Source organism: Lissotriton vulgaris, chromosome 8 (genome assembly GCF_964263255.1).
Source record: "Lissotriton vulgaris chromosome 8, aLisVul1.2, whole genome shotgun sequence".
Lineage (NCBI taxonomy): Eukaryota > Metazoa > Chordata > Amphibia > Caudata > Salamandridae > Lissotriton > Lissotriton vulgaris.
The window spans coordinates 1,331,936,137-1,331,952,071 of NC_141696.1; the positions used below are offsets into that span (position 1 = coordinate 1,331,936,137).

Here is a 15,935-nt window from a genome sequence, read left to right on the forward strand (position 1 = left end):
TGAGTATGCAGAGGAATAAAGACATTATTGTCTGGAAGTTGCCTCATAAATGGCACTCAGCACCACACAATACCGCTACCTAGTCCTGAGAACTTTAAGCAGAAAGGTTTAGACTTAAGATATGTCCTGATTTAACACGTTCCACAGACTTCTCTTTCATTTCTGTTCAGCATCAGAATCTAGCAAGCTTTAATTTATTTCCTCCACTTGAGCCTTTTTTTTCTCAACTTTCATACTTGGATCCCATTGGACCTTAAGCCATGACGAATGTTTACAGCTTGAGTATTGGGTAATTTTCAGGGTATTTGCATATGCAGAGTATATAATGTGTACAACTTATAATGTGCGAGTATGTGAATGTTATGTAATTGACAGCAGTTAAATAACATCCTTCTTGTGCTACAATAGACTCTTTTGTATAGCTATTCAATCAATCAATCCAGCTATTGTTGGCCAGATGTTGCACTCTCGCTTACTGGTGCGGATGTTCTGTATGAAGCAAATAGCAATTCATTTTCAAATCATTATATTTGTTCTCCATATAACAACTGTTTCTAATACCACTGTAATGTTCACACACCAGAGCAGACCTCCAGCTGCGGTGATCCCACACCCTGTCTCTTGGTTATGGCATCTATCTCTTTTTCCAGGTGTTTCACATTTCCTTTAATATTTCCTTGTGTTCGCCTCACTTCCAATTGAGTCTTATTTTCATAAACTCTAATTATTTGTCGAACTTTGTGCGTGTTTATGCCCTTGTCCCCTTTCATATATTTTTCTCCAAAAGCTAGCGAAATACATTTTTTACAATTCCTAAAAAGCGCATGAATTGTCACAGAACTCAGAACAAAATGAGCCAGCATTCGTGCAACGTTGTTTTCAAAATAAGTTGTTTAACTGGGAAAAGAGATGAAAAAATACCATAATCCTACGAACGTGTACTTCTGTGTGAAGAATTCTCATAACTAACTAAACCAGAACAAACCAAAACAACTCAAATATATAGTTAGAAAGCAAATAAATGAAAGTCCGAGAATACGACAATGTCTAAGAATAGCCTTGGGTCGCATTGAAATACACCATATCTGATTTCGGCCAAAATGCGCTCTATAATAAGATTTTGCTGACCGTTTTTGCATATGTAAAACCCATGGGCGAGTTGGAAACGAAACCAGCTCTGGCAATATAAATAAATTAAAGAGCCACATAAAGCAAGAGGCCGCAACGAGAAAGAGGTAGTAGTTCCACGTTTTGGTCATGACAGCCCATCTTTCCCTGAAAAGAACTCTCAACCCCAAGACTGCAGCCCACCGGGAAAAAACCTCATTGTCTTGTAAGGAATGCACATTCTCCCCCCAGTATAAAGTTCCAAGGAAGCAGGTGATTGGTCTCTGAATCATCAGTGGATGTGCCCAGACACATGTCTACTGCAGTAATCCATACAATCTTCAGAAAACCTCATTAATTGACATGACTGTTCATGGTGAGTGACTTTCAAGGAAAAACCCAAACCTACATGAAATTAGCATAACCACATGTTAAGGTGGATTTGTGAGTATATAAATTCACATATTGGATGGATAGCTACAGAAAAAGCCAAGCTGTGTAAGAATAACCAAGTGAGATCCGCGGAGGAGACAGCGCAGCCATGGAGACGCTCTTTCGTGCTTTCACGCTTATCTTCCTGAGCTTTGTGCTGGTGTCCTGGTCTGCCCCAGTGCCTGATGGGAAAGACATAAACCCTCCAGGAACAGAGACTGACGAGCAACAGGCCAAGGTGTGTATTTGATCAGAAATACTAAATGCCATACTTTGTAAGAAGAACAAAAAAGCGAGTGTTATGTTTTATCTTGATGCGATGGTCTTTACTCTAATACAGGTGCAAATTCATATTTGGGTGCAAACTGGTATGTTTGCCGAAATCTGGAGTGGGGCACAATTAGAGTGCACTGGTATTTTATCAATCCAAGATTTTTGCCATGCATAACTTTGCACAAACTGTGCTGGCACAGGTTGAGTTTGTGCATCTCAGAATGGAAAACGGCAAGGGACCCGCCATGCTGGTGTGTGTAAATCAGAACGGGTCGCAAATGGAAGTCCCAGTAAATACTGAACTATGCTCTGTCAGTAGTTACCGACTCCACAACATGCACCCTGAATTCTCCCTAACAGGGAATAAGAACTGACATCTTTGCTATGCTTACTGACATGTATAATTGTGTGTGTAACCGGAATAACCCAAGTGCTCATTTTGTTCCATTTTGTAAGCTCTTATACCTCATTTTATCATAAGCATTTAAACACAGGTGAAGCAACTGTATACACAGAGGGAAACATGTCTTAAACCTCTTCAACTGAGTATTGCTCTGCTAGGAATGCATCTGTATGTTTGAGGATATTTCAGATAGAATGCCAAAAAACAGGCGATGCATTAATTTTCTGACCCTGGGAGGTAGAGAACTCTGGGGCATATTACCAAGCAATAGCGATAATTATCGCTATTGCTTGGTTAGAGACAAAAAGTTACCGCAGCGCTGCGGCGATTTTTACCGCAAATAAACCTTGGTATTACCAAGGTTTAACGCAAATGCGGTAAAAATCGCCGCAAAGCATGAATATCGCTGAAAAGTCAGCGATATTCATGCATTAGCGAGCTAATGCTCTTAGCCATGTTATCCACCTCCCATTGGATAACATGGCTAAGAACTGCTCAGGGCAGGTGTTAGCTTTTGGAGATATTCCCGCTTAGCGCGAATATCTCCAAAAGTTGGTAATAGGAGATAGCGATGTTAGCGACTGTTTCCAGTCTCTAACATCTTGGCACGCCCACTTTGCATCTCATTAGTGATAAATATCACTGACATGCAAAGTGGGGCCCAAGATGGTCGCTATCTCCTACTAGCTGTCGCTAACTGGTGTTAGCAGCAGCTAGGTAATAGGGAGATAATTTTATCTCCGCTTTCTTGGCTTTTAAAGCCAAAAAAGCGGAGATAAACTCCCTTGATAATATGCCCCTCTGTTTTTATTTTGAGTACAGCACTTAACAAATATGATTTTGGAAAATAACTTTTTCTCTGTAACATGCAAAGAAACTATTGTCCAAAACTCACCATGCTATATACCAACGTGTGCCCCTGCCCACTTCTAAAAAGTCCGATCTTAACTTCAACCCAAAGGCCAGGCCTTCTAATGTAAAGTACCTCATGTTTGAGGTAGGACAGCAACAATACAACTGAGTGCCACCTGCATCTCTGTCTCCCATGGATGCTTGATCCCTTCACCACCTCCTTGAAGGGTGAGGAAGCGATACCAAGACGCCAACCGGTTGCGTCTTAAAAAGCATGGACAAGTTCTCATCTACATCCGATGCTCAATTAATGGAACAAATAGGGCCAATGGGTTTGGGCGCCAAAATTTGGAGGAAAAATATAATGGGGGCCAAATAGTGATGCGTAAATATTGAGGAATAAAAAATCATCAAGAAGGGAAATACATAAAGCTAAATATAGATTTACGATTCTTAATTCCTTATCTACATACCTGAAGATATACATATAACCAAGGCACATGTATGGCAAGTTAAGTATAGTAAACCTATACTTACCTATATATACTTACCATCATCATATTTTAGTTCTCAATATTTAGGCTTCAATATTTTGCCCCCCACTATATTACTTCTTCCATATTAGGTGGAATGCTCCCAATGGCATCAGCTCCCAATAATATTTGGACTCTCGCCTAAAGGCCGTCTAATCACCCACTGCGCCCATGCTGCCTTGCTCTAGTGTTCCAGGATAACTAAGGTCAGCCAAGTCTTTCTTCACCTACACAATTGGCGCTCTGGCCCAGCGCGCCAAGCAGAAAATGCTACTCAAAGCCCCTCCACTCATAATGTCCTTGGAGACCTCCAGGTATGAAATACATCAGAATCATGGGTATTGCTCTTCAAAACAGTGCTGGTAATAGTTTGTTACAAAAACAGGATTTTTGGTCAATAATGTGTAAGGGGATAAGCTGCAGGGCAAGTATCCCATCTGAAATGTAGCTAGCTCTCCCTTCTCCATCACCTCTTGACTGGGAGGCATCAACTGCTGATTGTCCTCTTCAATGCTTCAACCATTATCCATTGAGAGTTAGAGTGCCACATAAATTATGCAAAAAAGGAAGCAGGGAAACTGGATAGGTTCCAAGTTTTAGATGTAGAGACCCTCCACTCATGATTATAAGCTATTCCTCTCTGATGAACTATAATTAGAGCAAAACATGTGTCAGGAGTTGCTTTTATTCATTTCAGGTTGGCTCGAATGGTAGTTTAGCAATCTAAGTCTGCATTACTGTGCTTGCAGCAATAAAAGTATTTTCCCACTTTTCAGCTCGTGAAGATGGCTTCGGGTAATCCTCTGCTTAAATGCTGTGCTGCATTAATTGTGCAATGCTTTGTTTGTATTCTAGCTCAGCTTGGAGTGCACTGTGCTAATCGTATCTTAAAAAAAACTCTTCTAGAAAAATAGACATTTGAGGTGAGCAATTTCAGAGTGTCAGTGGTGTAGTAAAGTGCTCTTATGAAGGACCTGCTGTCCAACTCAAATTTGGGAACTACCCATGGTTCCCTGCATCCTTTTAAACCTCTTCTCTTGATCACGTAAACTACTACCAAGCTGCTTTTCGAAGAGGTAATATTAAAAATAAAATGTGATTAGGGGGCTTAAGTAGTTTAGATTGTTTGAAATACATGGTGTCCAATTCACAAAAGCACGGGGAGACTACTCCTGTACTACATTTAGCTATCTTACATGCATTTGTGAATTAGTCTCAAAACATCTTAAATTGGAACAAAATGGGAATATTCACGGATTATTGATATAGAGTTAGTTCAAAGAAAGAAGACTGTGTCCTCTCTGCACTTATACTAATTGGGGGCTAGACGTTTCGATGGCGATTCACAAAGGCATTTCATGGTACATAAAGTGGCACTACTGTAGTACCCTTTCATGTACACATAAATGCCTTTATGAATCGCCCCACTAGTAATCAAAAAATTTCTTATTAAATGCTTCATTTTACTGGTAAATCATTGTATCAATTCTGATCCAAATTGACTACGCCTTTTTTTTTAACTAGAAATATCTCAAAGCATTTTACAACATGTCATCGCGCAGCATCGGTCGCAGTGCCAATAGTGCGTTCACTGAAAAAATCAAAGAGATGCAGCAGTTCTTTGGGCTCAATGTCACCGGCACTCTGGACAACAAAACGCTGGCAGTGATGAAAAGCTCCAGATGTGGAGTTCCAGATGTTGGAAATTACAATTTAATGGACACCAATTTAAAATGGGAAACTAATGTTATAACTTACAGGTAAGTTCCATACCTCAATGAATGACCTGTGGCTTTGTGTCTTAGGAGAGCTTAATAGTATAACAGTGCTAGGGTACCATATTCTCTTAATATTGCAAAACAATGGCTTAAAGGGAACACTCATCACCGTGTGCATTTTGGCAGAAATTCAGGGGCACATTATCAAGGGGGTTTATCTCCACTTTTTTGGCTTTAAAAGCCAAGAAAGCGGAGATAAAATGATCTCCCTATTACCTAGCTATCACTAACACCAGTTAGCGACAGCTAGTAGGAGATAGCGACCATCTTGGGCCCCACTTTGCATGTCAGAGAAATGTTTCACTGATGACATGCAAAGTGGGCGTGCCAAGATGTTAACGACTGGAAACAGTCGCTAACATCGCTATCTCCTATTACCAACGTTTGGAGATATTCGCGCCAAGCGTGAATATCTCCAAAAGCTAACACCTGCCCTGAGCCAACCTGTAGCCATGTTATCCAATGGTAGGTGGATAACATGGCTAAGAGCATTAGCTCGGTAATGCATGAATATCGCTGACTTTTCAGAGATATTCATGCATTGCGGCCGATTTTTATCGCATTTGCGATAAACCTTGGTAATACCAAGGTTTATCTGCAATAAAAATCGCCGCAGGTCGGCGATAAATTTTTGTCTCTAACCAAGCAATAGCTGCCCCCTAGTGCTAAGCAACTTCACTAGAAGGGGATTTAGAGGAGAGCTATGTGATCTATCTGGGTCTAATACCTCAGTTACAAGTGCCACGTTTTTTTACAATCCCTGCACCAACCCCTGTTTGCACAGGGATCGAAATATAAATCGAACAGAGTTTACCGCACCCAGTAATTAATGGGACACGCTGATTTTGGTGCGGAAAGCACTAAAATCTGAATTATATTCCCTGTTTTCGAAAGGATAAAATCAATAAAGGAGATAATCATTGCACCCTGGAAATTCAGAAACCAGGTGGTAGCGTATTTTACCTGGTGTTATTCTTAATGCGTGTCCTTCTGATGATCTCGCAATCAGAGTCCAAGAAGTAGAACATGTCAAGGTTGTTGTCATGCAATGATGTGTGAAGTTTAGAGTGCCTTCACACAGAAAAATTTAATGTGATTTTTGCTAAGCTTTATGAAGCGATCTCTATGTACTACTAATATGTTGAACTGTCAGTTCTGTTGTTACAGCAATTAAAGTCACTGCTTGCAGTTGGTGGGCTTGTCCTATAAGTGTCAGGTTTTAATGTGGGAGTGCCTGAGCCTCTGAAGAACCTCAAGTCCCCTGGTAACAAGATAAGGATGGGATTGGAGCCCTTGCTTGCTCGAGCCCATTCCACTAACAGGGAAAAACTACAACAATCAGAGTTTTGCAGCTCAGGAATAAGTGAAATGTGCATTATTACCACACTGTCCCAATTCTGACCATATGATCTCATAAGGATACAGTGATACTGCAGTAGGGGAAAAAGAACCTCCTAGAATCAGTAGTTCTCCATGCAGCATTACCACATCATGTTACCGATGGCACTGGGGATGAGCTCTTTAAACTTGTCAAACCCAGTAATAGCAGGAGTAAGGACTGGTCTGCAAAAGACTGTCTGTGGTGAAGAGACAAGCTTGCAGGGATCTTAGCAGGTTGCTGCGGACCAGCTATTCTATCCTGCTCACCCTCCGGCAGCCACACTTGTGTATCGAGAACTTCAACACAGACTTTCTCCCTGTGCGTATGTGGCATTTCTGTAGCATGAACTTAGCCGAAAGATAGTGAAGTGTTGTGCAGGATGTGTGGCTCCCTGCATGTCCCATAATCTGCTGTTGGCAACTACCCCATCACCTTAGAGTTGACCTTTTATTACACGTTTCTGTAGTTTGTGAAGTAGTTCATAGACATTATAAGCCAAACCTGTGTTGACATTTCAACATTACAACAACACAGCAGAGAGACGTTAAAAAATGAACACTCATTGAAGCACCAAATGGAATGCTAGGTTACATAGAAATAGTAAAGGTATTAGACATTTTATATATTATTCTGAAGAAGCTGTTGTTAAATGTAATGTGAATATTATTTATCTGCATTAGTAATGAAGGTAAAAATATATTTCTGTGCTTCAGACTGGTGAATTACACCCCAGATCTGCAACCTGCCGAGGTGGACAAGGCTATCGCGAGTGCCTTAGGTGTCTGGAGCAGTGCAAGTCCTCTTAAATTCAGCAAAATCGACTCCGGAATTGCAGACATCATGATTTCTTTTGCGCCTGGCGGTGAGTTGTTCCAGGAGGGATCGCAAAAAATTGTTTTTAGAAAAATAGCATTGTTTTCTTGCTAACCACTACTTGTCCTACAGATTAAAAAAACGTGATTTTCGTTTTGTAACCATGATGATGAGTATCTTATTTACAAAGAGATTGTTTACCTTAATCCAATATTTACTCCTATAAGGTTTCTCCAAAGGGATCAGAGCAGGCAAGAATGCATTTCTCGTACAACATGACGGTGCACAACTTTGCAGTAGTTAATCCTACACCAGTAAATTTTTGAGCATTTCTCAAACTCCTTTCCATTTCTTTCCCAACCTTGGAGTGTCAAAGATGTTTTACAGTATAGGGCTGGAGTAAATCCTCTTCCAGGGTCGGAAGGGGAACGAAACTCCTTCATACTTCATGTGGGTGTAGGCAGAATGGTTACTTCACGGGAAAAATGTTTTTCTGGTGGAGGAAAGAAAGAAAGAAGAAAAAGCGTGCAGTGCCAGTTGTACAACAAAGCAGCCATTTACAATGTGGAATTTTACTGTTTGTACATTTCCTCATTGGAGAAATAGCAACTTCTCAAATGTCAAATGACACTGTCACTAGTGACTGGCACAGCTTTCCTGGTGTACTATTTATGTTTGTAATTTGAACATTTTTGATTTTCAAAAAGTAGCACATTTCCACCTTTATGTACGTTACTACTTTTTCAATGCAAACTCAGGCGTGAAATAAACCTCAAAAATCCGTCATTTGTTGTACAAGAGCAATTTACACGCACGTTGTGTCCATAGTGCATTCTACCCCCGCATGCAGTAAACAAGGTCTGAGTGCATTACACAAATGTAACATCAACATGATGATACAAATGTATTCATTCCCGTCGTGAGGGTCAGAGCAGAATACCAAGTTGTGTAATATAAACTTTGTAAACACTTACAAAATAATAATATTTTAACCATTGACAGTGTTTTGGACACACACTTGGCATACCAATCTAAGCACATAACGTTCAGTGAGATATTTCTGGTGGTAATTGTGCAGAATTATCTCTTAAAAGGACCAGTGGATGCAGTTGTACAAGATGGGTCTAAGTTTCAAAGCCATGTGCCTACTTAAACCCAATTTACTTTCCGAATAATATGAATAATATCCATTCACATTTGGAATTTACAAAATGTGACTTTACACTTGTAATTGGATTTACTTATACATAGGTGGTCATGTTGAGTGGCCCGGTAACAGGTGTGACATTTAGTCCGAATCTGAATTAATTGGGTGGGATAAATACCACCCAGTTACACATTTTAGGGCAAACATATGTAGATTCTGGTGCTTCCTGCAACTAAAACTGCATGTTCCGGTGAATACTGGGTATTTTTTTCAGTGACAAATATTCACTGGTCTAACTTGCCGATATTTGTCACAAAACTCAAAATTGTGAAATGTGCAGAAACCGGAGTTACAACTCACACTGCAATTTACCGGGCCGCTGGTAATGAGGACCAGGATGTTATGCAGATGTGGTATACTATGACGTGGGAGTAGATCCTCTTGCATGGGCATAGAGTGGGTGTTCTAGGACCGGAATGTCCTGCAAAGTTGGTGAAAGCATAGAAATGTATAGATTATTACAAATATTTCCACAACCTAGGATATGGCTGGAGCTTTATTCCTTTCAAGAGGACCTGCCCTAGGTAGAAACAGAGAATAAGCATTCCCAAAAAAGAGTGAAGGTATGGGGTAATGAGTTTTGCCTCGTGAAAAAATGTTTCCCAGTGCAGAAAAAAAGTACGAGCAAACGTGCGCCTTGAACATTTAACCATATGTAAATACTTAATAATGTGAGTACTCCAGTGTTTGGGGATTTATGACCTTTTGTCGGGTTCCTTGCAATACAGTGTATTCGGCACTCTCCTATCCTACTGCACTTCCTTCTGTTGCCCAGTAGGTGCCATGTTTGTTTCACCTGCCCAGCTGTAATTGTTTTGTTTTTCTGAAACAAACCCCCAGACTCAGCCAGAGTTTTGAGTTTGTTTCAGTAAACCTAAAAGAAAAAATGATCATGAAGCAAAGGGAGTTTTCTCCCTGCACTTCAGGGCCTCTGTTAGTTAGTTTTCACTCCCTTTGCCCTGATTTCACAATTCATGTGCTTTCCCTGACTATACAGGGCAGGGCTCCTTTATAGGGCAGGAGCACCACCAATGTATTTCTCAACAAACTATAAATGAGGCGCCGCACCAGGAGTTGCCCATGCAGGTAAGATCGGTGAGGCCAGGTTGGGGGGCACTCGACATACAACCACGAGGGAAAATTAAATAAATAATTAATTTGCCCTTATTGTCATCTGTCGAAATTCCCGCCCACCAGGCCCCACCACCCCACAGCTCTTACCTGCACGAGCCAAGCCGCTGCTGCCCCAGCACTTCTTCCTGCAAGACTCTTTTTAACTCCCCTAGAAAGATATTTCAAGCCTTGATGGAACAATATATACAATTCTGCCATGCCAAGGACAGTGGCTTCATCTAATTTCTAAGCTGTATTAGAAAATAAATATTATCCACCTTCATAAGGCTGATTATTTGAAAAACCTTACTATTGCATTGTATTTTAGAGTTAGACACATGAAAGGTAGGGATCCTGGGAACACATTTACTAAAGCATGACCAGCTAAAAGACACACATATGTTTTCATTTATGTTCTTCAAACAATCATGACTGAATTTTGTTACACTTAATGCATTCAAACTTAAGGCCAAAGCAACATCTTCTAATCTCATAACAACTGGACGTATAATTAGCATGTTCAGAGCTGGGGTAAGATATCAGAGAAATAATCCTAACAGGCTTTTAATGACAATAAAAATTATTTTTTTATCAAAAGATCACCAAGATCCTTATCCGTTTGATGGTCCTGGTAAAACACTGGCACATGCATATTATCCAGGAAGTGGAATTGGAGGAGATGCCCACTTTGATGAAGATGAGACCTGGACAACAAGTGCAAAAGGTAAAGAATACTGTTCTGAATTATAAACAATTTTGAGTAATGCGTGCACCTTAAATCTAAATTTGGATAATGTCTACAGTGATGTACATCGCTGTTGTACTTGTGTATTCTGACACCTCACAAATGAAAATTGCAAAAAATCCAGGCCAGATGGTCCCGAATTTCGGCAACATGTTTTTTTCACTTCTGGTGTCCTCAACCCTCTCAATCCCTCCAAACCCTACAACTAGGCACACAGTACCCCTTTTAGCACTTGCGTCCAGGGTAGCAATGTAGAGCAGTCCAATGATTCCTGATCGAGGTGATGTGGCATAGAAACTGAGCAACACAAGTAACACTCCGTAAATCAATGTCTAGGTAATCATTTAACCCCCAACCAAACAATACAGCCATATGTGCTATGACAAAACACATGGTGTGCAAATTTAAAAAGTCAATCTTACTGGGTTTATAGCAGTATGCCCACCAATCATTCAATAATGAAACATCATGAGTCTTGCAATATCAATAAAAGTTGCAAGATATTAGAACACCTATGAGCATGTTCTGCTTTCCACTACTGGAAAGCCATCCTCTGTGTCCATGGCACTCTTTCAGTCGAATAAATAGCAAAATAGTGTCCATCACATTGATAACCAAACCACATTTCTACTGTTGAACCAATCTACATACAAACTCCTTAGGGCCACTAATTTAATAGATCTCCTGAACACACAGAAAGATCATTCCCAAAGGTGTGTGAGGAAGTCCAAATGAGTGTAATTTTTCCTCCACTTTGGCAGACATTGGGTGGCAACCATTTCTTAGACTGAGGGGAACAGCAGTTTTAAAGTCACTTTCTGGAAGAAATAGTGTAACTTGCATTAAATGAGAGAGTTGGGACCAGGCCATCTTTGCTTTTCGGCATTGTGTTACTTGAGAGGGAGATTGGTGTCCAGGGTGAACCACAGTGACTTGGCATTCAAGTGAAAGTTGGCGTTTGAAACCATTAAGGTTCATATCATTAAAATAGGTGTGTATTGTTTCCTATTTGTTGTTCAATAAAAATAACAGAAATGCTGTCCAGGTTGAGGTAGGTACTGGACATCCATATCTTGATGATGTGCAGAGAGTGTTAGAGGAGTTGGATGTCTGAAACAGGGTATACTTTTAGGTAGAGTTATGTATCATGGGCACATTGTTGACTTTTGATGTTCATATCAGAGTAGAGCACCAAGCAGCTCCATGTAGAGTTTGAAGATGACAGGAGACAGTATGAAACCATAATGGCTCCATAGGGGACTGCCATATTTTGGGACCTTGAGGTGCCCATGTGAGCAAGTTGGTGTTGGTTGGAATGGTATGAGGAAAACCAGTTAAGGACATTGCCTGTGAATCCTATTCGAGACTCCTTGATGTGCAAGATGGCGGAATGGCCAATGGTGTAAAAAGCAGCTGAGAGTTCCAGTAATGCCAGGAGGCAGGGGTCTTCTTCTTCTGTGGTCAGGAAGGCATTGTCTACAATGGGTAAGGTAGTGGTCTCCATGTTGCAGCGTGATCTGGTAGTCATGCAGAAGATGGCTAGCACTGATCTGATCTTAAAGTTAAAAAAAGACTGCTTTTTCAATGATCATGCAGATGAATGATAGGTGAGTGATGGGCCTGTAGATGGAGAGGTCATCAGGGTCTAGTGTAGGTTTCTTTTAGGAGTGGGAGAATCTGGCCTGTCTTGAGAACGTCTAGAAAGATACCATGAGTGATGGAGATATTGACAACGGAAAATAGGGGAGAGCGCCCACACAGAGTGCTTGGATGAACATACACCATGGCCTCCCAGGTTGCCCATGTTGCTGAGGTCCTTACCTCTTCCCACCTGCAGGGAACCACTTGCCATAATTAGAGTTCCATACCGACTCAGAATTGTTTAAAGGTACAAAGAAAGGCTGATATGTAAACACATACATTGAATATGGTATTCCGATACAAAGCACATTGCAAATATCACCAATCTAAATATGTATTCTTTTATTCCAGCAATCAACTTGTTTCTTGTTGCGGCTCATGAATTTGGTCATTCATTAGGACTATCTCATTCAAGTGATCCCAGTGCCTTGATGTACCCAACTTATCACTATGCTGATACAGCTAATTACAAGCTTCCAGAGGATGATATGAAAGGAATACAGGCACTTTATGGTGAGGACATTATGCAGATGTTTAATAATTGTATTGTTATAGCACTTTCACTAAAGTATCAATATGGTTAAAGAACAAAAATAGCATTTCAAGTCCTAAATTATCAAAATAGGCATAACTTATAATTTGATTAAGATTCGATTTGGTCTGTTCCTAATTTACATATGTTGGCAGAACTAACATTGCTTCTAAAAAAAACTTAGAATTCAACTGTCTTAGACAACAGTCCTGCATGAAATGAATTTATTACAAAAGACTGCTAAGACTGTTTCCTTACCTCAAGTTTCTATATTTTCTAAAAATTGATAACATTTTCAAGTTTATGACTATTAACGTGTACACATTTTAAAAGTAACTTTACAAATCCTTTCTTCTCTCATGTTTAAACATTTTTATGTAATTTCTTTCCCAGACCCAATGTGACAAACTGGGTGTTGGTGCTCCTTCCCACACTTTCTTCAATAACTCTATCTGGACATTCAATTTGTATTATAAGTCTTCATTTAGGGGTGGAGAACAAACTTAAAATGATTGCAAATACCAAAGTAGTTACATCTGAATGACTGGGCACATTTGAATTGTATTTCCCTGAACAACTCTAGGGTCACTGACAACAGAAACAAGAAAACTTAAAAGTGCATAAAGTTATACACTTTTGAATACAGTATACAATCTCAATTCATTGGCTTATGCCAGTTTTTGAAAATGTGTAACTATGGTATACCTACTCAAGTATATATTCAAATACATACTCAATTATAGGTTACTCTGATTAACAGACCTACGTTAGTGGTACTTCTGAAACTTTTCTTTGTAAATCAGGCCTATAATGCTTGTGATTGTTACACTTTATTGCCTATTGAATCACATTTGTTCTAATTCTATATTTGCTTTGTTTATTGAACTCAGTGTACTTCCTTTGGGTACTATATTTGTATTAGGTTATGTCTTTTGTATGTCTTGTCTTTCTGTGTTGTGTTTTGTCTTTTCACATATGGGACCGTTACTTTTTTTTGGGGTAAGCTATGTAGGAGAATGAAAAGGAAACTGTTGATCAAATTTGCTGCTTTTTGCGTACATAGTCGTGCTTTTGTTAAATTGTATCTCCTTTGCTGTTGCAATATTGCTGCACATTTATTACTCATTGGTTTGACTTTTGCATTTATATCAATCACCGGTATATCAACTGTGTGTGGATAAACACATTTAACACACATAAATGTGCAATAAAATGTTAAATTTCATGCCACAGCAGTCAAAGCAAATTAAGTCACTTTTAAGGGCTGAGGCTTGAAACATGTTACGTAGAGATAGAACTGTGTGTTTGTGGTAGCAACAGTGATCTGTGGTACAGTTCCTGGTGAATATTGCGTTAATGGCTCTTTGATCCAGGATGTCAATGTATATCTTTTTTTACACTGACCCTTCTTATGCTGATTGGTTCCGAGTCCCCAATGGCATAGCTGACTATGATTTGAGTAGTGCAAAGACGCTGTTAGAATGTGCGTTTCACAGTACTGATGTGATCTTGGAGTTGAACAAGGCTGCTTTTTCAATGATTTGTGCCATGGGTGGTTGATGCTCTGTTATGATGCCCTATTACTCCACCCGCATCTAGGCAAAGAAACACTTGGAAAAACAATGATGCAGTGGAATAGATCAAAAGGGGATTATTTTCTAGAGGGAAAATTAAATTAGTCCTTCTAACTCCCAAGTGTAGTCCAAAACGAGTATTTTTATATATACTTTTTCTTGAATAGGACAATACAAACAATTATATATACACAAATTATATACACAAAAAGCAAAAAAACACAATACATATATTTGTACATGGACATAATTACTTATTACCTTTATTTGATATTATGGATGCGGAAAAATCCCAAACAATGATTTTTAATGGCAATATGTAAAAGGAAAAAGAAGATAGCCCTAAAAATAACATACAACGGAGGGAGACTTTTTTTAACCCTCTGTCTGAATTGGGATGTGCAATAGTTTCTTTTCAATTAATTTAAACATTTGCAGGGCTTCACCAGATTGTGGAGATTGTGGAGTCGATGCTTTTCAGCCCACTTGGGAGTTGGTTTCTATAGTAAAATAAGTAATTGGCCATTAATTTAAGTCCTTGAGAGGGACTAATTTAATTTTCCCTCTAGAAAAAATCCCCTTTTGATCTATTCCGCAGCATCATTGTTTTTCCTAATGGGTGGTTGATGGGCTGGTAGTTGGTGAGATCATCATGGTCTAGTGTAGGTTTGTTTAGGAATGGAAGAATCAGGCCATTCTTGAGAACTTCTGGAAAGATGCCTTAAGTGAGGGAGACATTACCAACAGTCAGTAGGGGTGAGAGTGCACTTGGATAAACATACGCCTCCCTAGGGATTTCTTTCTTTCTCACCAAATGGATTTTATTACTATTTAAAAGAGTAGGTACTTTAGTAAACTACAGAGCAGGTTTAGCGATTACCCCCAAGCCCCAGGCTGTAAAAACGGGTATCACTGTGTTGCACTCTGACTTGTTTGATACTTAATAGTCCTTGATACAGCGCTTTGTCGCCTGGACAGGGAGGGCTGCCTATTACAATGGGGATTGAAGGGATTACGTTAGATCAAAAATATAAATCCTGGAAAAAATATTGGTGAATTGAGGGAATTGAGGAAATGAGCCCATAACCGGTTTGATCCAAAGAATCACACATTATCTCTGCAGCTGTTGGACTAAGAGTGCATATGAGGGGAGCAAAGAAATAAAGACAAAAATTCAACATAAACTAGAAGGGTAGATACATTTAAGAAATGTAAGGACGTCAGCTACCTCAGCTCCAGTAAATCATATGGAAGTGGGTATCTATCAATAATCTTGGAATAGTTGCTCATATACGAATATCTGATAGTTTTCGTTGAGCTTTTTTAATAGGAGGTCTGAGTATTAGATGTATATGAATCTGTTTGTAGCTAGGTAGACAGATGTTTTCTATTATCTATGTAAGAATATTTCTTGCATATTGATCTGTTTGTAGCTGTTAAAATATTTTTCCTGCTTGTTTGTCTCTCCTCTTTGTTTCTAACCTCATCTCCCCCTATAAAGGTCAGGTTTAACATGGACGTGCCTTGCCTTCAAGTTCCAAGTATTTGTGA

At 39.5% G+C, this 15,935-nt stretch overlaps 1 protein-coding gene across 1 annotated transcript in view; it reads left to right on the forward strand.

Annotated features, from left to right (window-relative positions):
* The first annotated feature begins 1,604 nt into the window (after window positions 1-1,604).
* The window catches only part of LOC147698693 (collagenase 3-like), a 41,671-nt gene continuing 27,340 nt past the window's right edge, over window positions 1,605-15,935 (forward strand). Inside the window, exons 1-5 of the mRNA XM_086933494.1 lie at window positions 1,605-1,777; window positions 5,125-5,360; window positions 7,473-7,621; window positions 10,491-10,616; window positions 12,630-12,791. Coding sequence (XP_086789620.1) covers window positions 1,649-1,777; window positions 5,125-5,360; window positions 7,473-7,621; window positions 10,491-10,616; window positions 12,630-12,791 — 802 coding nt within the window. The 5' untranslated portion in view covers window positions 1,605-1,648. The remainder of the gene's footprint in view (window positions 1,778-5,124; window positions 5,361-7,472; window positions 7,622-10,490; window positions 10,617-12,629; window positions 12,792-15,935) is intronic.